General features: G+C 32.2%; 1 protein-coding gene across 1 annotated transcript in view; it reads left to right on the forward strand.

Annotated features, from left to right (window-relative positions):
- Nucleotides 1-22,211, forward strand: part of LOC107450593 (very long chain fatty acid elongase 7) — a 35,406-nt gene that overhangs the window by 5,638 nt on the left and 7,557 nt on the right. Inside the window, exons 2-7 of the mRNA XM_043039378.2 lie at nt 6,706-6,829; nt 7,496-7,571; nt 10,187-10,377; nt 16,788-16,871; nt 19,204-19,260; nt 20,796-20,901. Of these exons, the coding sequence (XP_042895312.2) occupies nt 6,706-6,829; nt 7,496-7,571; nt 10,187-10,377; nt 16,788-16,871; nt 19,204-19,260; nt 20,796-20,901 (638 nt within the window). The remainder of the gene's footprint in view (nt 1-6,705; nt 6,830-7,495; nt 7,572-10,186; nt 10,378-16,787; nt 16,872-19,203; nt 19,261-20,795; nt 20,902-22,211) is intronic.

A 22,211-nucleotide genomic window follows, 5' to 3' on the forward strand; every position in this document is an offset into this window, starting at 1 on the left:
CAGCTATTTAAACGATCGAACACTTCGTTTGTTTATTTGTGGCTTGAAGTTAGGCTCGCAGAAAATGCCGTTCATGGGTTAAATTTAGTAGGAACAACACAACCTGTGACGTAGGCTATATTATACCCAATTATCTTAAATTAGCTATGTCAGATAAATTCAATGAACAATATGTGGTAACACGCGAGGTCTATGTTACCAAATTTATACTTTTAAAGCTGTCTGATACCACTCACTTTTTTTTAAAATTTACATTTCTTATAAAACGTTCTTCTAAAAAACTATTTATTTAAAATCAACGGTAATTGAATAGAAAAAAAATATTTATGTATTTAAGGGCAATATTGATGGGAATGTTGTATTCATTTACTTAGGTGAAACGTAAAAAATCGACATATTATTATTGACGACAATGATGCTTAATTAATATTGGTAATCTGTCAATTGATATAAAAAAAAACTTATGTGCTAAAAAGCAAAAATATTGAAGAAAAGATACTTATTCATTTTGCGGAACCGTAAAAAATCGCCATATTATTACTGATACTAATGCTTTATTGATAATATGTATTAATTGAAATAAAATAAAATAAACTATGTGCTAAGCAAAGTTAAAGGAGAAAAGTATAATAAAAAATCCGTTTAGGAAAACCGTAGAAAATCAGCATTCACAGATGAAACTAAATTATTGTGCACTATAGACTGTAATATATACTACTGGTAATAAAGAAATTGGTGCAGTTTTGAAAAGAATTCCTCAACGGGTTTTCCGAAGTTACAGAAAATATTTTTTCCAGTGGTAGCAAAGATAGTTTATTTATATTTTAATGAATGAGATTTAAAAGAACTTTGTTTTTCCATTTATAAATATTTTAATAGTAAATTAGACAGAGAAATGGCCACGCTCCAAAATCTTTAGCAAGTTCTAATAAGAATTCTATTTTTCTTTTTTTTAATTTCGGCTTTATTTGGCTGTCACTGACAAATATATTTTTCGCAAAAACTTAAATGTTGAAGTGTTATGTAATAAGTGCCAAATATACTAATATAGGTATAAAATATTATAATGATGTATTTGGTGATGATTAGAACAAAATCAACAGAATAAACATTAGAACAGGTGTTGATTAAAACAGTTGCAACGATTCAAATGAGGATAGTAACAAATATTTAAAGATTCAAGGATAATATGAAGATTTCATGACCTTTTATTATTAAAGAATTTATTCGCTCCTCATTTTTTTCTCTTTGAGTAGTAATACTTTTTTTCCAACAGGAAATAGATTCTCAAATTGATTAAGGTGGTTGAAGATTTACTAATGGGAATTGTTATAGGGTTCATTAAACTTTCTGCAAGTAATGATTCTACCGTCTTTTCTAGTTTTGACTTTATTGACTGCTTCACTTAGCAATGCTGCATCTGAAAGAGTTTTCAATTTGAAGTAAAACTGATTTTTGTCCAACTCTAAGAATAATAAATACAATTTAATAATTAAATGGGGTTAATAGGATACGAGTTGAAATTATTAAAAGACAGTACAATTAATTATTATGCTGTGTCCCATAATGACTGCTCCTAATAATTATTTTTTGAATTCTTGTAAAGAACAAAATAAAAAAAAACATACATTAGAGGTTGCAAATTAATATTGTAAGCAAGGAAGAAAAGAAAACGCTATCAAAATGTAGTTACTAATGAGGAAAGTGTGATGAAATACATTGAAACCTGCTTGATTGCCTGGTGTAACTCGGGGGTGTTTCCAAGAATTGTGTTTCAACATTTCTATATTTTCTTTTGCAATCAAACAGGTTTAGATTTTTTAGGCGCACTTTTCTCAGTAGTGGCGAGTCTGATTTTGACTAAACCCGTTCCCCTGTACACTATACTTACAAAGAGTTGAATACTAGAGTGAGAAATTTAAAGCAATTTAAGAGAAATTTTATTCTTCAATGAGGAGACAATGTCCCAGAGACTATCCCTCGCTAAGGCACTGTCGAAAATGTTCTAGAATAAGATCTGTTGATATCATCAATTTCCTGACCCTCACCTCATCGTGGTGCGTGGGTGTACACTTTCGGATGGTCAGTGAGAGCAAAAGCGGAAGTTAGTCTCACTCAGCATGAAAATTTCCCCCCATTTTATTAGTTGTTTAAATTTAAGTTGATTTAGCTAGCCATGGCAGGCAGAGAGAATAAATAGAGGGAGGTAGGATTAAGATTCTGACTATAAGCAAACGGAGATCTACAGATAATCTGGCTAGCTGATGCTCTATACCAGGGGTGTCAAACTCGCTGCCCGAGATGAACATTTTGGCGGCCCAGTCAATAAATCCGATGCAAAGTAAAAATAAAACAGAAATGTGAATTCGAAAGCAAACCAGCATATAAAATTATAATATACTTTATTTATAAACTATACGGATCACTTTAAATTGTACACGCGAAAATGTAAGATTCTAATTGGCTTGCGGCATCTGCCATTCCAGGAATACTGCATCGTATCAAAAATACGCAGAAAAAATTTCAAATCTTAGAACAGAATTTGAAACAAGGTTTAGAGATTTCAATTCTTTGGAAGACAAATTTTGTTTGTTTTCTTCGATTTTCTCAATAAATGTAGACTCAGTACCCAGTAATATGCAAATGGAAGTGATTGAGATGCAATGCGACTCAAATTTGAACGCAAAATTCATTGAAGTGGGTGTGCCTGAATTTAACAAATATTTACCGTCAAGGTTTGAAAATAACTCGAAAATTGGCATAAGAAATTATTTCCATGTTTGGAAGTACTTATAAGTGCGAGCAATTATTTTCTGTTATGAATGGAAGTAAATCTCCAGTCCGAAACCGTATTAATAACGCTCACGTTGGGTCAATTTTGAAAGTAGTCTCGGCCAATAAAATTTCTCCCAAAATAGGAAAGATGGTAGCAGAGAAGAGATGTCAAGTATCAAACAATAATTTAACTTTATGTATGTTTATTACAATGTACTATTCGAAATAAAAATATCTGTTTCTATGAACATTGATTTTTCGTTTTTTTGCGGCTCACCTAAAGTTAAGCATTGTTTATTTGGCCCAAGTCAGCTTTTGAGTTTGACACCCCTGCTCTATACTGTTAAGAAGAGGTAACCAGATCCCCTGGAAAATTATTGAAGAAAGCCAGTGAAGGTGAAGGGGTTAAAAATTAACTCCAACATAAAAGAGCAAGTTGATATCGTATAAAAATGAACCAGCAGCTCATCCTCTTCAAGGAACACAAGGAAAAAAAGAGCAGAGTTACTGCGGAGTTAAATCTAAGCATAACTTGCCATCTTGAAAACTTGAAATTATTTGACCTCAACCGGGAAAATAAAAGTGCAAAATAAATAGAAGAAAGAGCGTTGAGGTTAGATAATTTTTAATTGCTTATTGTGACATTAACTAAGTTTCCTATTCAGGAAACTTACGATAATCTTACAGTAGACGAAGTAAACTGAATTTGGAGTAAGATCATTAACTATTTTTCTTAAAAGAGAGTCAGTATGTGTTTAAAACTTACGAGCCTCAGTAACATTTGATACGTTTGGTAAGTTTGCAATAATAATCAATTTGCAATAATTGGAAATAATTATCATTAAATTATCAACAAAGGATGTGTATAATTTAATAATAATTATGTATTATTATTAAAATCTTACGGGTAAAAGTTATAGTACGATCTAAAACTACTTATATTCATTAAAGAAAAAAAGAAATTCTCTAGCACAATTAGCAATGAATTTCTTAATGGAGGTTGTTTTCCCTTTAATAATATTCATTTGATTGTTCGATTCGATGAGTCAGTCTAATAAAATATCTGTCAAAATGACTTGAGTTAATTTTCGAGTTGATATAACAGTCTCGCTCTTTTCTCTAAAAACTGAATTAGCTTTTTTGTTCGTTCTTTTACAGATTGAAATTCCTTCTATAGAAATTTTTAAATTAATATAAAAGCGTCATTAAAATATTATCAATATGCAATAACAAATGCATTTTCTGACAGTTCTGGCATTCGTGTTACCATCTTTACCCAAGCAAATAGTCATCATCACCGTGATGACCACTGTGTATCGTATGATTTTAAAAATTAGAACAAAAATGAACTAGGTAACAATTAATTCAAAAGTTTGCAGCGAAAATCTAATTTTAGTCAGAGTTGGATCGAAAACTTAGGGAGAAGTTGGTCAATTTGATCTAGGAGTCCTCTCAACACAACTCGAATGTTTAAACCGAAATTTATTCAGTTAATTTATATTTAATAAAATCGTTACACATAATTCCATATCTATCCATATCTATAAAAAGGGGCCAATCTGGCTAAAAAGGGGCCAATTTGGCTAAAAAGGGACCAATTTGGCTAAAAAGGGGCCAATATGACTAAAAAGGAGCCAATCTGGCTAAAAAGGGGCCAATCAACCAATCTGGCTAGGGAGAAATGTGTATATAGAAAAATGAATACTTAGGACCTTCCGTCTTATATAGTGTCTTATTGATTTATTTTCCATGCCCATGAGACGATAACTAACCAACATAATTCAAATGAGTTTTCGATATGATTAGAAGTTAAAATCAGTATTATTAGTTAAAATTAGTTTTTTATTGTTACCATTTATTTAGCAAAAGAATAATTGATAATATGCTAACTATCTCAAAGTTATCATTTCAACTTTGATGTCCACTAACACCTAATATAAATAAGGAATAATGATCCTCTAAATTATAATCCCACCCAAATTTCTTTATTTATAAATAATATATATTTGTTAGTATTTCCTTCTTTAGAGACTTACATTATATTGTAATGCACTAAATCTGACAGCATTTGTATGTTTCTCATTTAAATACAACTTGTGACAAAAATAATAAAAAAAAATACAAAAATCAGAATTTTAGAAGCACCCTTAATTTATTTCTATATATTTATTTTAATAATTAGGAGGCTTTGCCCCTTGCTCACTCCATTTACCAACCCTCGTGGATTAATCTTAGTTTTTTCTCCCAGAATATGTAATAAACATTAATTGTTTTGATTATATAATTAGCTTTTATTTAAATAATCTTAAAATAATTTTTTTAATTACCTGACCGCGCTTATTTCGCGGAGCTATTTGACTAAATTTTAACATTTAAAAAAAATTTATTATTTACGCTACCATGTATATTATTTTTTTCATTAATGCACTAATCAATTTTTTTAGTACTTTAATTTAGGTTTTCCTTTAAAGCAAAATTCTTTTTTAAATTATACTGTCAAGTTTTTATTAAAAGAAAACTAAGAATTATTGCCTGATAGCTGAGTATTAAACCTTGTTAAGAAATTAAAAACAATCTGCTGCTTAAAATTATTTGGTGCAAAACAGCTCTTCATACTAAGCATACTATTTTTTTGAAAAATGAAGATAAATTATAGAGAAGAACACTGTAAGTGAAATGTAACGCTTTTGCTTTTGTATATACAGAAAGATTATTGCTGATTTTTTTTCTTCTTTTTTTTACTTTTGATTTAATGTTAGTAGATAACATTCAGGAGCCTAGCCTTTTCTAGCAATACAATATTATATTGAAACTAACTGATCGCTTCTATGTTAAATCTACCTGATGTTAAATGATTTCGTTGTGTTTCCCGAGAATTCCATCTAGATTGAATCCTCTAGAGTCTAGATCAGTGGTTTCCAACTGGCGGCTCGGGGACCGCATCCGGCACGCGAAGCCTTTTTTTGTGGCCCGCGAACTAAAATATATTAGTTCTCATTTTTTTGTGGACAATTTTCGTAAAAAATCTATATGGGTTTAAAATATTTTTCTCGGAAATAAAAACCTAATTTCTTCGTTTCTGTGAAATGTATCATACCAACGGTGCAAAAAAAATTATTTCTCAGGTTTTGCATCCAAGAAAATATTTATTCAAATACAAAAATAATCGCGAATGTTGCTCTTTTTTATTTCATTTTTTTACATTTTGTGAATATAATTTAGCATGTGTGTATCAGGAATTTCTCGAAGAAATTCTCCGATTTTACTTTTTGAAGGCACTCATTTTGGACGAAAATATTTACACACACATTTGTAAATTTAAAATGTAAATATCTATTCTCTGGTGGTTGCGGCAGACAAAGCTCAATTTTGTCATTGAATATTTTGTGTGCCACTATGTAAGTTTTAATACCAACCTTTTTAAAGTTTAATATCTTAACAATTAGATATCTGTTGCACATTAATTGTTTAATACATGGGTGCAGATTTAAGTTATTGTAGTCCGATTTTTTTAATATGCAATTAAATATTTTCAAAAATCTANGAATTCGAATCGACCAGCGATTGCTGGGCCATTTGATTTGTGTTTTTAATTGTGGCCCCCGGCCTCATGTAAGTTGGAAACCCCTGCTCTAGATGGATATAAGAGCTCATATATTTTTTTAATAAATTTTCAGAAATCCGCCCAAATCACATTCGAAAATGGAAAAAAAATCATTAGAGAAAAAAACTATATTGAGAAAACTTATTATTCAATTTACTCAATTCAATGAGTTTAGGGATAAAAACTAGCATGATACTGAACTTTAATAGAAAAATGAAAAACATTTATTTTAAAAATCTTAAAACAAAGAATCACAAATAGAAAAACTTATTCGATAATAAATATCAGAAATACTTATGACATTTTCAAAAACATAACACATTAAGGAAGTATCCAACGTCGTTTACCTCAACAACTTCCTACACCCGAAATACAATTAGAAAAACTAATTCTCACTTGGCTCTTAAAACTGCCGAAGGTAAGAGGTCTGTTCTCAACATTTTATCAGAGGTGAGTCATTAAGTTTTTCCTGACCATTCCTATTAATAAATTAATACTTATAAACGCAAATATTGGTCGTTTTATGCATAATTGAGACAGGGTTAAGTCTCACATTTCATTGTCAACAACAATACAATGTGACATCGCTAAGTCATTTGTTACTATGTTAATTTTAGGCAATTTATGGCGGTAAAAGCTTTTTGGAATAATGAAATGAGGCAAAAAAAAAGAGGTAAACCTCTATATGATATTATTGTTGTGAAATTTAGTTTCTAAATTTGTTTAGTGGTCTTAATATCTTTTTCAACTAAGAAAAATTTTTTAAAAAAAATTATTAATTTTTAATAAAAAAATATCCTTTCCTGAAATAGTATTTATTTCCAAATGCATTTAGAATTTATTTAAAGTTTAATTTAAAAATAGTAATAATAATATTTTAATTTCAAAATCAAATTAATTTCCCAATTACCTACTTATAATTGGTATAGGTTACCTACTATTATAATTGGTATAGGTATTGGTTACCTACTTATAATTACCTACTATAATTGGTATTTTTAAAAGTTATTTAAAAATAGGAAGAACTATTTTTTGTTCCGTGTTTACTTATGACTCCTATTTCAACATTGTTTAGTTTTAATGTTGTTTAACTTTAATATTGCTTAATTTTTACAGCTCTCATCAGAAGGATCTAAAATGGTTATTCGATTTATTTACGAATATTTAGAAGATTTCTTAATCGACAACACAAGTAAATATGAATTTTCATTACTCCTAGACTAACGATTTCTCTTTATTATTTGTATTTAATTATCACTAGATTTTAATTCAGTTCAGAAAAAAGAAGTACACTAAATGTAGAAATATTTCAACCTCGTCTTTTAGAGGGGGCCGGTGTCTTTCATTGGCCATTTAAATTATAAATACAATTAATATGACATAAAAAGCATCCCCGCAACAGCCTCATAAGAGCCAAGGGGTCATAGATGTTAAGGCTTCCCGATTTCGTGACCAGCGGCATAATTGTGGTAATGTGGTCAGTAATAAAGGCTTCACGATTTCGTGACCAGCGGCACAATTGTGGTAATGTGGTCAGTAATGAGATCGGTCGTCTTCACTTCCCAGACTAGCTGGAATACATCGATCTTATATTAGGAGTGAATCAAGTGGTATCCTTAACCTCAGTCCATCGCAACAACAACTCAAAGCTTTTTTCCACTAAGCTTAAAACCTTAACCCTAATTTGGACATTTTCGAAGCTCCTTGTCATAACTTTCTTTTCGATATAGCAAATTTAGTTTAAATTTCGAAAATGGTATATTGTTGACGAGGTAAGAAGTGCTTTATAACGATTTTGTTTTTCACATGACGATTCTTATGTCTTAAAATGACAGGTCTTCAAATGACGATTCTTAAACACAAATAGCAAATCAGGTAACAAATACTCGTATACAAGAAATACTTAAGAGAAGTCTCAAAGCACAATTATCACGCTGTGGGTTAAATGGCTTCAAAATACACAGAAAAGAGTAACCCGAAAATATATGCAATAGAGAGACCTTGAAACGCAGCCTAGTATAGAAAACACCATCCATATGGATGTTTACTTTACGAAACTAAACTAGATCAGCTAACTTCTGGTTGCTAATGTGCAACAGTGAGTATTTCTTCCAGTTAAACACTACAAAATCTGCATGTAATATCATATGCTGCCTGATAACAAGAGTAAATGGTCAATATTCACTCCTGATGCTATTTACTGGCAATTAAACGATCAAAAGGTTCGACTAACTTTATTCTATTGGCAAACATTTTTCCATTCAACCATGACGGTTAGCCACTTACGTGGAATGTTGCAACAATGAGTATTTCTTCCAGTTAAACACTACAAAATCCGCATGTAATATCATATGCTGCCTGCTAACAAGAGTGAATGGGCAATATTCACTCCTGATGCTGTTTATACTGGCAATTAAATGATCAGAAGGTTCGACAAACTTTAAGTCTGTGGGCAAACGTTTTTCCATTCAACCGTGATGGTTAGCCGCTTACGTGGAATGAAATAGAGAGTTTAAACTAGCTACGCTGTAATAGAAGTGAGGCAATCAGATCGTTATCCGAAATCTACTACAGTGAAATTCGGTAATAATGACAATTCATAATAGCATAGGAAACTTTTCTTACAGCGAGTTTGTTGGTTGATTGTTTGTAGTGTTATGGACATGGGAAATAAATCAATAATCAATAAATAAGACATTATATGGGACAGAAGAACAAGCTTGTTGTCATAAACAAATGCGCACATTAAATATTTAAATAGCAATATAAAAGACTGGAGACTAAGAGTATGTAATGGCTTTTGGCCCTTTAAATAACACTGAATGATAATTTTATTATTGAGCTGTCAAGAGGGTGAATAAGGGAACAGGTTTGCTGTCAACAAAAGGTGCATGCTTTTGAAGTGGGCGGCAGGGTTACTAGAAATGGCAGAATTTTTCGTTTGTTAGAAAAAAAATGACTTGGGTGGTGAATTTCCAAGCACGTTTGCTTCGTAAACGCAAGAGAAATTTTTTTTATTAAAATAAAAGGAAAATGGTGTTCGTTTATCACTGTTCGATATTAATGCCAGAAATAAATAAAAATTTCTTCATTTTGCACTTTAATTTTTGGATTTAAAAAAAAAAAATTTCCCAATTGTGGGAGAGGTGTGTAATTTTCAACTCGTTATAAGCATACAGTTTTTGTATCTTTAATATTACTATTTCAACGATGACTCGGAAACTTGTAATCGGAGACTTTTTGTTTCGGAGATGCCGTACTCGTTATACGAACTTTACTTGGAAATAAATTGTTCATGCCTGTATTTGTGTAAAGTAAGAAATACATAGTGAAATAATTGAAATCCTTGTGAAAGAATCTTTGTGTAAGAATATGGAAGTCACTTGCGAGAATTAACACTTGATGGGCTTGACTTGCTCGAAATAGAATGGAAAGAACAGCTGCTAACGTAAACAAATGCCATTCAACTATAATTCAACATTTCAACTATAATTCAGGATCGAGATACCCACACTACGTCATTTGCAGGCATCCCATTACAATAATTTGTTATTTGTGTCATTTTTCCCTTTCATCATCAGCATTGGCATGACAACCCTTTGTGAGCCTGCGCCTTCCTCAGAAGCTTTTCCCATTCTGCCCTTCTCCCAGCAATTGTTTTCCAGTTCTTTACTTTTAGGATGGCAAAATCCTCATCTACACAGTCCTTCCATCTCTTTTTGGGCCCCTTTACCTATTATATTATCTATGAAAAGGTACGTTATTTATTAAGGGTAAAATTGTGTTAATTATATCAAATATTTTCAGATCCAGTCGTATTGACTTGGCCTTTAGTCGGCAATGCGGTGCTTAATTTTGGCATAGTTGGATTTTATCTTCTATTTGTTCTTTGGTTGGGACCTCTGTATATGAAATATCGGAAACCATTTGATTTAAGAAGGATAATGGTGCCTTACAATGCAGCTTTAGTTGTCACAAATGCCATCATTTTCTACCACGTAAGTTATCTTATATATTTAAAAATGTTCTGTTCCATGAAAAAATTGGTTTAAATGAAGTAATTAGCTATTTCCATAGAGAAAATATAATCAAAAGATGATCGTACGTCATAGGTAAAAAAAAAACTCTGAAGTTTGTTTTATTTCATAAACGCTTCGATGTGCGGGAAAAAAAAAGCTTCGTACACGGCAAGTTGAAGAAAACCTCTGTTATAGAGCATGATTGATTTCATTATTCATTGATTAAGTGAAACTTAAGGTGCGTTCGTTTGTGATTTATTACGCTGGGACGTGAGGAAGTAATTTCCCAAACAACTACGTAATTATAACAGTTTGCCATTACTTACGATGTTCAAGCTTTGTACAGTGAGCAAAACAAAAACATGTTTTTTCCTGCTTTTCTCACTAGACGATTTCGTCACATTACAGTGAGGAAAATCACAAACAAATAATTGCACGTTTTAAACGTTTTTCTTTTTTCTTACTTTTTCATTCATTAATGTCAAGTTCAAAGGTGCTCCAAAACACTCACTTAATAATTCATTTCTTTTCGTATCTCGAATTGTATTTAAATTCGAAACTCTCATTCGTCATTTTTTTTTCACCAGGCCGAGCAGTATTTCCTCCCCCTTTTTTTATTGGGCACAGCCACTTTACTGTACCAAGTCACCATATTAACTGCAGCTGCAATTAGTAAAAAAATCAAGAGAGGGGATGTGGACCTTATTGGACAACCCATGCAATACAACTGAAAATCTGTTCTTATGTGTACATGAACTCCAGTAACTTGAGAGAGCAACCGATTGAGAGTGCTTTCTTTTCTGTTGTTAGCAAATATTTATCAGGTAGTTATTGTAAAAAACCAATTTTCCTTTGAGACTTAGTTTGAGCGTATTACTTAAAATCAGTTGGTTAACTTCAATGTTACAAATTGAACTTTCTAAATAACATTTGACGATCGTCATTGATAGATATGGCTTTTTAATTAAAAGATTGCTAAAATTTCTTAGATCCGTTTCCAATTTTCCTCACTCCTCTCATACAATATTGAAAAAGAGTATTTTTTGATGTTTCCATGCGTGTTGCTGTTATGGAAACAGTATCGTTACAAAATGACTGATTTCTTTACTTTCAAAAGAAATAGGAACAGACGAAATCTAGAAAGAAAATGAAGTAACTGCTTATACCTCCCTTAACTCAAAGATAAAAGTAAATATTCCTAAGGGTTTTTCACTTCCTGTAGGTTTGTGTAAACAAAACCTTAATCTAATAATCATATTTCGATGGAAAATTCTACGATAGTCTAAACTTACTTATTCAAAAGAAGAATATCAACGAAAGCTGGAATATCCAATCAACTTGCGAAATGGTATTTGAACATATTTGATTTATTCCAGTTTTACTGGGTAACATTTTACATCGATCTGTATTTAATAAACTGTCTTCAGATTCATCAATAAGTCGAACATAATGTTGGTTATCCAAATTCGTCGAAATTCTATTTTTCAGCATATGACAACGATATTAATTACATATTAATTAATATCACTTACTAATTATTAATAAATCAAACATATTACTTAAATACATAATAATATAAATACTTAAAACATATAATTAATATAACTTAGTAATTATGTAATAAATCAAACATAAAAAAAGCTATCTTAATTCGATTAATTTTTAAATTCTAAGAAACTCAAAAATTAGTAGTATTCGATGAACTACAATTTGATTTTATGCAGACTTTACCAATTTTCATTTCCACTATTAGTAAAGAACCAGTATTTTTCAGAAGAGAACCAGTATTTTCATTTTCCCCAGGGAAAAAATTATTCAGAACCTTTCAATCCCTTCAAGACCGTGATTGCATGATTCTCCCTTCACATTTCTCGTTATGATATATGGATGGTGTTTTCAATAGAATTGTAAACAATAACAATCTCGAGCTCGGCACCTACTCTTGTTCCGGTTAAAAAGTTTGCAGCTGCTTATTACATGTTATTCTGATACAGGGCTAAAGAGAATAGAAGGGCTAGTTCACTCCTTTGAAGTATCTCGCGCCTCGCCGATCCTCCGACGTCACTCTAGTGACGTTACTTTGGCGCAAAGCTCGCACTTTTACTTCAAGAACGGAGCGTTTGGCCTTACTAGCTCTAACTAATATTGGATCATTTCTTTTCGCGAGTTATTCTAAGACATTTGCTATTTTCTATAATGACTTTCCCCAGTTTTTGCAGTGAATTTACAAGAATTTAAAACTATTATCGAAATGCCAGTTAGCGCNTCTCAAAACACAATGATGCCAAATGGCTTTAAAATACAACTGAAACAGTAACCCGGAAATTTAGGCAGTCCCGAGCTTGCAGCGTTTCCTAGTGTAGAAAACACCATCCATAGTCCCTGTATAAAACGATTGACCTAGTGACTACTAGACTTGTGGTCCAGGATCACACGGACGTTGTCTACACTCGCATTGCGTCTTGTATTAGTAAGTGCATATACCCTTTAGTACACATAAATTTGAATTGTGCGGGCATGGGGAAACATTTTTTTCACCGGTCCTGATACGGTTAATGTCGATTACACAACTTCTGTGCAGGTCGTCGGGCTACCGAAGCGGGGGTGCCGTCCCCTCTGCAGAGGATCAAAATTGTGATGGAATGTCTTCGGATCATCCTCAAGGATGTTTCCCAGACCGTCGTCAATAGCCCATTGTGCAGCTCTAGTGCGACGTAAATGAACAACAAAGCAATTTCTGCGAAAAGAGTTCTGAAGAAAATTTTTCCCAAAAGTTCCCTACATTTCTTGTCCTTCATCAAGAAAAAGGGAGGGGTGTTAAGAAGAGGGAGTTGCTTGACAACTTGTTCACCCTAATTTAAAAGCGAAGCTGATGCAGAAGTAAAAATTAATGTAATGCAAAAAAACACAGCTATTTGCAATATAACTTCTGCATATTTAATGTTGTAGAAATGAAAAGAAAATTCAGAAAATGAAATTAAAGTTCACTATAAACTAACTACCAACTTCAGGTCTCAAAGTGGGCAAAAGAAAAAAATCAGAACAACATTAAGAAAAAAAGAAAAAAGATAGGACAAAATCAGAGCATTTTTTAGAACAGTATACATACGCCATGACCATAACTTTCTCATACAAATTTTTAAGCTCAATAAAAATTATATAAGCATTACTGCAGTTCCAATTCCTTTCAAACAATTTAGTGTATATATAAGCTATTGCAGGCTTATATGTTTCACTATTTATAATTTTTCCTTACTTAGGTAGTATGAAAGAAATTAAAAGAAATTATGATAAAAATAAATTAGTCAAAAGACAGGCAACACTTTAAGAGACTTGCAAGACCTGGGGATAAAGAGAGATTTCATTTACAGAACTATCGGAAGGTTTAATGAGATAGCCTCAGTCGACGGCCGAAAAAGACCTGGCAGACCATGGTCTGTTATGACAAAAGAGACTGTGAAAAGGTTCAGGGAAAGGATACAAATGATCTGCAAGCAAGTTATCCCGAGAGTTCAAAATATCAAGGGGATCAATGCTGAACCTCGGTGTGCTAAGTTTATCAAAAGAGCGAAATTCATAGATTTTCAGAATCTGTTAAGATAAAAAGGCAGCTAAAGTGTGCATGGAAGAAATTCTTGTCTGGAACGCTGGGGATGAGTTTGTCGCTTCAGAGGAAATATTATTTGTTTTGCTGCAAAGTCTCAACCCCCAAAATGATAAAATATGGTCAGTTTCTAATGGCAACAGTGGTCCCTGAGAGCCAGCATTATGTTCCGTGTTATCAAAATGCTTTGCCTGTTGGTGGCTATTTCAAAAAAAGACAAATACCTGTTAGTTTCAGTTGTAAATGGAGTAAAAATCTATGCCCAGTATTATGAAACTGAGGTTTTGGATAAAATTTTACTCCCGAGTGTCCAAAGTATGTATGGGGTGAAATATTTCTACAACGAACAGGATGGTGCTGTGCGTCGTATGGTTTAGGAGTGGTGTAGCAAATATTTAGCTTGCTTTTTGTTGAAGATTGAATAACCACGCAACTCCCCCAATCTGAACTATTTTGTTTGTTCATATGTATGGTCTCTTAGCTTAATAATTATAAAATCATCAATTTGAGCAAAGTGAAAAATGTAACTGAAAAGATATGGCAGTAAATGCCAAATGAAACTGTACGCGCCGCATGTGATGAACCTGAAAAGAGAGTTCAGATAATGATTCCTGTGGGTAAGGCTCAATACCTGAAACTATCTCTATGATCAGTAGACGACCAAAAATTAAAGCAATTGAATTCTGTGATTCCTACCAGCATTATTAGCTTTAAAAAAATTATTGAATCAAAAATCCAAATATTTCGATTCTTCAAATCTACTTTTTAAAAATCGGCATTTGCTATACTTAGAAAATGGTATATTCTGAACGCACTCAATTAGGATTATCAGAACAAAAAGCTGAAAATCAGGGCAAGTAAGGACAGCATATTTGTTATCAGGAAAATCGAGTATATCAAAATGACTACGAACCCAGTAATTTTTAAGCTTTATGGAATAAGCGTGTAAAATAATGTCAGTTAAATGGGAGTTCAGAGGAAATCGTCAAAAAAAGTTCAAGACAACTGAGTGTTCACTATAGCCCAGGTTCATAAGACGCATTTGCATTTTAAGAATGTATATTATATAAAACGCTAATACGTATGTATCAATAAAATCGATGATATTTCTTTTCTCGCGTTGGCAACAGTTTCCATTTTTAATTATAGGCTTCGGAGCGCAAGAGCACGTAGTGAGCATATCACATGTCTAATCGGGTGAATTCTCACCAAATTATCAAAAACATTCTCACAAAATTATTTTCATTGAAGCCGATGCTTTACATCCGGCGTTCAGTACTATTTCATATTGTTTTACAACACATGGTTTTAGCCCTCTGGTGGGAAAGACTTTAAAACAAAACTTACAACAGTTACTTTTCTCAACAACTGAAATTTAGAATAGTTTGATTAAGAAAAATATGTGAACTGTTTGCAATTTCAAATTAATATTGAAATGCACAGGTTTAGAATTTTCTACAGTGAAAAGTTTTCGGAACTTCAGTGTTCAAAAAAGTATACAAAAGCTAGACGATAAGAACCTATCCAATGAGCGAGCAAAGCGAGCATCGGATTGCGAAGCAATCCGAAATGAACTGCGAAAGCAGTTCCGGGGGTTGGCGAGCGCCAGCGAGCAGGGGGCGAAGCGTCCTAGTCATTTATAGTTTTCATATTTTTATCCAATTGAGTCATGGTTGTTGCCAATGAAAAAAAAGCAGCTTTTTTTCGTGGTTATTTTAGATTTTTACGCTTATCGATATTCTTTTTTTATTCCTACATAAGTTAATTTTAAAATGTGTATTGAATAAGGAAAAATCGATAAAATTTTACTGCTGAGTTTTTTAAGTTAATAGATATTAAATTGGCTGCGTCTCAAATCTTGATTTTCTTTACAGGCTGAAAAAATTATAGTAGTGAGAATTACTTTCATCTAGGCTTGATTGAAAAAAAAAATGTAGTTCACGAAGCGGGCTATTAACAATTGTTCATTTACTTTTAAATTTTTAAATGCGTCATCGTATGTTTCTTAGCATACGTGTTTTTCCTAGTCAAGTATAGAGGCTTGACTAGATCATGTGTCCAGACGTAAGATTACAAAACAGCAAACATGCAGTTCTACTACTTCAAATCTGAGTTGCCTCTAATTGGAATTTAATTGCCGCTTCTCTTTCAAAGTTTAGCAAGGAAGAAAATGCGTTGTATTTCAATCACTGATACTATATTGCTCGGTAGTCCCTGCATTGATGTATTTCTTTTTAAATTTAAGGGCCATTGACCGGGATGCTATTGTCTATTATTCCTAACATTGATGTTTTTTACTATAAAGTGCCTGTGCCTTGCATGCACTTACTTGGTGTTCCTTACATTCAGGACTTATTTTGCATGGAAACTCATCTCCTGTACTTCTTTTTCAGAGGAAATTAGAATACTATTAATATTGATAAATAACATATCAGGCGGGGGAGTTTGTCATCTGATTATCAATCTCTATTAAACAAAGATGACAAAACATGTTTTCATTTGTAGTTAGGGAATGCAATTTTTGTTAGTAGTGGTAAACTTTAAGGTAAGCTACAATCATTATGTTGCTAACGTACTTAAAAAGGTAAATTAATTCTTACAAAGTAACGCCAATAACTGAGTACTATAATTACTAAAATAACTTAGAAATGCGAGTTATGAGGGTTGCAATTACAATAGTAACGTACCAAACGAGTACAATGATTGCAGAAGTAGCTGATGTATTTAAATTTACAGAGGTAATGACTCGCTCTGGCACTTATGTAAATTTTTTTATATTTTATAGTATGCAAAAATTAGATACAGTGGTAAAGCAAAAGTGAGCTGTGAGGTACTTGAACGACTTGATGATCGACCAGATGTATATAAAGTAAGTATGCTTTAATACATGTGTTCTTTAAATTAAAAATTCGTAATGGCCGTCGCCAACGCCACTGTTTGGGTGTTCAGCTGAACGTTGCATTTTGCTTTACTGCGCAAAAACAATATAACTAAAACTATAGACTCTGAAACTTGAAAATACTAACGCTTGTAGATAAATGTGCAGGAATTACGATGAAATAAAAAAAATTAACTTTCGATAACTTGTTCGAGAATGTTTTAACTAACTGTTAAACTTGTTAAAAAAATACACAGACTTTAACTACAGTTTATTTTGCCAGTATGTATAGTTTGTCTAAAATAAGAACTCCCCTTCGTCTGGACCCGTGGTGGTGACTATGGCAACAAGGTATAATTTTTTCAAGTAGGGGTGTGGGGTCATTGTTTCGGACACGTTTTGGCTGAGGTCGGCGAGAGAGAGAGAGAGGGGGAATCTTTTTCTTCGGTTTATTGTGTTATTCCTAGAGAGAAGAGAAGCTGCCCTTCCTAAAATATGCTATTCTTGTTTTCACCGCAGCAGACGACCTCAGACTTTGTGTGCGGGAGGAGTTCTTACCATAGACAAACTATACATGCTGCAGTCAGTGTCTGATTCCAATTGACAGTCAATTTCGGATCTGAGTTCTTCACTTGTTGGTTCCAGGAAATGATTTCTGTCATTTACCTCTTCTATGTCATTATTTCTTACAACCAGGCTACAGCATTCCCTTATTTTTAACAATTTCTAGAAATTCAAGTTATTCAAACTCGAACTCAGTAATATATCTGAGGTCCATTTTGTTTGCTTAGAATGGATTAAACGGGGATAACCAGCGCTGGTAAATGCGGCTGTGTGTTTTAGAAACTTAGAATTAAGAAAGTGTGTAGGAAAATGTACAGAGAATATGATAAAGTAAGGAAATTTAACACTCGATAGTTAGAAAATTATTTACTGTTAAACTTGTCGGGGAAAAATGCCAGACAGACCACACCACTGGCAGCAAGAATGCAACTACAGGGTTTTTTGTTCTTTTTTTCGAAATTCCAATTTGTTCGAAAGTTATTGCGATTTTAAGTGCTATTTTTGCGATTTTTTCCTCATTTTTGTATTATTTCAATATTATTATTTATTTATTTATTGTTGCTTTACGATAGCTTTACTGTGCAAAATCCATAAGACTTAGAAACTTGAAATTAAGAAGGTGTGTAGTAAAGTGTAAAATGAGCTCGATGGAATAAAAATAAGTACGATTCGATTGTTAGTTCAATAATAATTATCTACTAAACTTGAAGTAAAAAAAACCCATCTTTGTCTATCCATTGAAATACAACAGAGATGAAATGCAATGTGCTGATAGGATCATTTTGTATTAAAATTTTAATGAGAGTTCTTAAGAAATTTCCCTTTGTTCCAAAGTTATTGCAAATTTAGACGCTTATTCGTGATATTTTTTGCTTTAAATATTGACTATTTATTCATTGTTCTGAAAAATTATTTTCCTTCACGAGATCTTTATTTCTTTATTTTATAATTTCGTGCTCGAGTAGATGTCAATCTGAAGTAGCAAAAAATTGAAGGAGAGAGAGATTACGTGTTGTCAGTTAAAAATCTTAACATTTATAAGAAAAAATTATAAAAAATTTATAAAAAGAGCGATGAGATCCATTTCGTATTTGAATTCTAAGTTTTGTAGCTGTCCGGTCTTTTGTAGCTGACTGCCCTTGCATCAGAAAGGTTCTGGGTTCGAATCCAGGGCAAGGCATGGATGTTCTTTCCTTCTCTGTACTATCTGTCTTTACTGTGGGAGCAACGTTGGCCCACCTAATATGGTGTCCCTGAAAGAGAGGCCAACAAAATTGCCCTGTAAATGCCTGAATTGACGAAATGTTAACACAGGTGGGCATTGGAAGAAAAAAAAGAAAAAAAAAAGTTTCGTCTACGAGTAAAATTAGTGCTCATTTATTTCTTCTTATTATGCCACACGCAATCTGTGTTCTTAAGGTTCAGCTTTTTTTTTCATTTCAAGTTCAGATGATTATTTTTCAAATCCAGGTAATTATCCATTCAGTTATAATTAACATCTTAGCAAAATTCTCTTATATAAAGGTAAAATAATTGTATATTTTAAAACCAAAATGTTCCGTGTTTTTGTGGAAAATATTGATGGTTTAAGACAAAATAAACAATGATGAATGAGAATCAATTCCGGGGGTGGTGATCGGAGTGTGGAGGAGGTGGGGCCACCCAGTTTTTTTTTAAAAAAAAATCTAAATTAATAAAGGCTAGAGTAATGCCTTTTTGTGTTTTTATTTGTCAATAAAGCTCTGTTTTTGTGTTTTAGCTTGCTGAAATCACGTGGTATTTTTACATATCTAAATTTGTTGAATTATCAGATACGGTGAGTAAAATTGCGTTTCTTAATCGTTCTTAATTCGTTAATTAAGTCTTAATCGTTTCTTGACCCATACAGACAAAATTTATTGCCATATTATAGTTAATAGAAATTTTGATTATTTTCCGGACAAATGGAATGCTGAAATTTTAACCGGATCTAAAGGCCTGATGATAATGAAATTTTTAATCGTTTCTTGGCCACTACGAACGGAATTTATCACCATATAGTAGTCAACAGAAATTCTGATTACTTTCTGGATAGCTGGAATGCTGAAATTTTAACTGGAGCTCAATACCTGATAATGATACAAGTCTTAATCGTTTCTTGACCCCTACATACAAAATTTATTGCCATATTACAGTTAATAGAAATTTTCATTATTTTCCGGACAAATGGAATGCTGAAATTTTAACCGGATCTAAAGGCCTGATGATAATGAAATTTTTAATCGTTTCTTGGACACTACGAACGGAATTTATCACCATATAGTAGTCAACAGAAATTCTGATTACTTTCCGGATAGCTGGAATGCTGAAATTTTAACTGGTGCTCAATACATGATGATGATACGAGTCTTAACCCTTTCTTGACCCCTACAGACGGAATTTATTGCCATATTACAGTTAATATGAATTTTGATTATTTTCCGGATAAATTGAATGTTGAAATTTTAACTGGATCTAAAGGACTGATGATAATGCCATTTTTAATCGTTTCCTGGTCACTACGAGCGGAATTTATCACCATATAATAGTCAACAGAAATTTTGATTACTTTTCTGTTAGGTGGAATGTTGAAATTCTTAAATATTGCGAAATGCTTGATGTAATTTTTAATTTTATTCCTGCGAATTAGAATTTTATCGCCAGACTACTGACTATGAGAATTTAATTTCAATCACTTTCATACCAGTTAGGAGTAATGAAAATTGAGCTGGAGCTCTGTGTTGGATGATAAGAGTTTTATTATCTCCTGATTTCTGCAAATAGAATTTATATCAGCATATTATCACAGAATAGAATTCATTATCCATCAAAATTTTATATACTTCCTGACTAACTAGAGTATTTAATTTTAAACTTAACTCAGCATGTGATGCCAATAGAAGTTCTAAATATTATGCGAGTAAACTTTATTGTCTATTTATTGCCAACATATTTCTTAAATTTCGATCACTTTTCATAACAGACATAATACTGAAAAGAAAATAATAAAGTAAAATTTTAAAAATCTACGTTTTACTAGTAGATTAGAAAGAAGAAAATATTTTTAAAAACTTCGATAGCTTTGCACAAAATTTCTCACGTCATTCAAGAGTCATTAGGTTCAGCGAAACTGGATTATTATTTTCGTCTTTTTAGTCTGCTTAAAAAAATGCAGTTTTTAAAGTTCTTGTTTTATTAATTGCATTCAGTTAAAATCGGTTAGTAATTATTAAAACTCTGAGCGGAATGAGAATTGTTTACCGGACTTATAGTACAAGTAAATTTTTGAAAAATGAATACAAAATCTGAGTTTTTTTTTGTTATTGTTTGCAGGTATTTTTCGTGCTTAGAAAAAAGGAGCGACAGCTGTCCAAGTTGCATCTAATCCATCATAGTTCTGTACCTCTAATGATGTACGGATTGCTGAGATCAGAGCCAGGTAAGCTCAAGAGTTTTTTGAAGACGTGCGACTTAATCTTGCGACACACCCTCGAACTCCAAAGCATGTCTCTTTATGAGAGTAGATTATTCCTTTCCTCATACAGATTGGAAAATGTAGTGTGTCTACTCCCAACGTTTTTTTAGTTGTTCCAATATAGAACATTATGCCAGTGTTAAGTATGCCGGGAAAGTGAAGCTCAAAGTGTGCGATTTAAGTATATTATTTATCAAATTATTTTTGTTCTTGTAAATAGTCTTCTGTTATTGATAATAATAAAAAAGTATTAACTAGATGGCCATAACTTAAATTACCTACACAGACGGCATTATTATCTTCTTTTTAGGCAAAGAGTCCTGTTCTTCCTACTCTGACATTTTTCCTGATCTTAATGAGAAATCCATAGCTATCTCAGGGGAAAAAATCTACAAATTACTTGCAAAAAATCTAATAAATATAAGAATTTATAATAAAATAAAAATTGTTACATAACGTAATAAACTCTTAAGAGTCGAGATGCTTTTGAATGCATTCTATTAGAAGAAAAGAAATGTTTTCTTTGAGAGTTCTAAATCCTGCAAAAAATTCTACCTCTTGTCTATGGGCAGAAATACATTCTCTACCTTACTCAATCTGTGGAAGAAAGTTAATAATTAACTATTACAAAATTAAATTATTTTTCTTAAGACACAAAAAGCTATTGAAACCTAAGGAGAATGATTGTTTGGTACTTAATCCACCTTAGTTAAGTATTCAAATGTAACTTACAAACAATTTTACAATCAAATCTTGCCGAGGGAGAAAAATTTACTCAGTAACTAATAGCGCACGTGCCATGAAGAAACAAAATGATCACCTGTACAGCAGATATCAACTACATATACTGAATACAGTAATCTTCTTTTAAGGAGGACAAAAAGTAACAACGGCTAAAATACTCTCAGCTATTGTTTTTTTCCTTCTAACTAAAAAAATACACACGTTAAAAATGTTTATTAGATATCGTAGGTTTTTTCTTAAAAGTACAAATTTAATTCTAACGTAATTTACGCTTCAATAGCTTAAAAAGTTTGGAAACCAATAAAATTTTATCTTGATAAAATATTAATGGTTTTATTTTGTAGCCCAACCAGTTTCATATACACCGAAGAGCCATTACATTATGACCACCCTGCTAATAGTATGTAGGACCACCTTTAGCCCTCAAAACTGCTAGCAGCAGCCGTGGCATTGATTCCACAAGGTGCTGATAGGTAGTCTGAGGTATCTGGTACCAAGCGCTCACTTTATGAATTATACGCTCTGATGAA

The sequence above is a fragment of the Parasteatoda tepidariorum genome, chromosome 7, assembly GCF_043381705.1.
Source record: "Parasteatoda tepidariorum isolate YZ-2023 chromosome 7, CAS_Ptep_4.0, whole genome shotgun sequence".
NCBI classification, from domain to species: domain Eukaryota; kingdom Metazoa; phylum Arthropoda; class Arachnida; order Araneae; family Theridiidae; genus Parasteatoda; species Parasteatoda tepidariorum.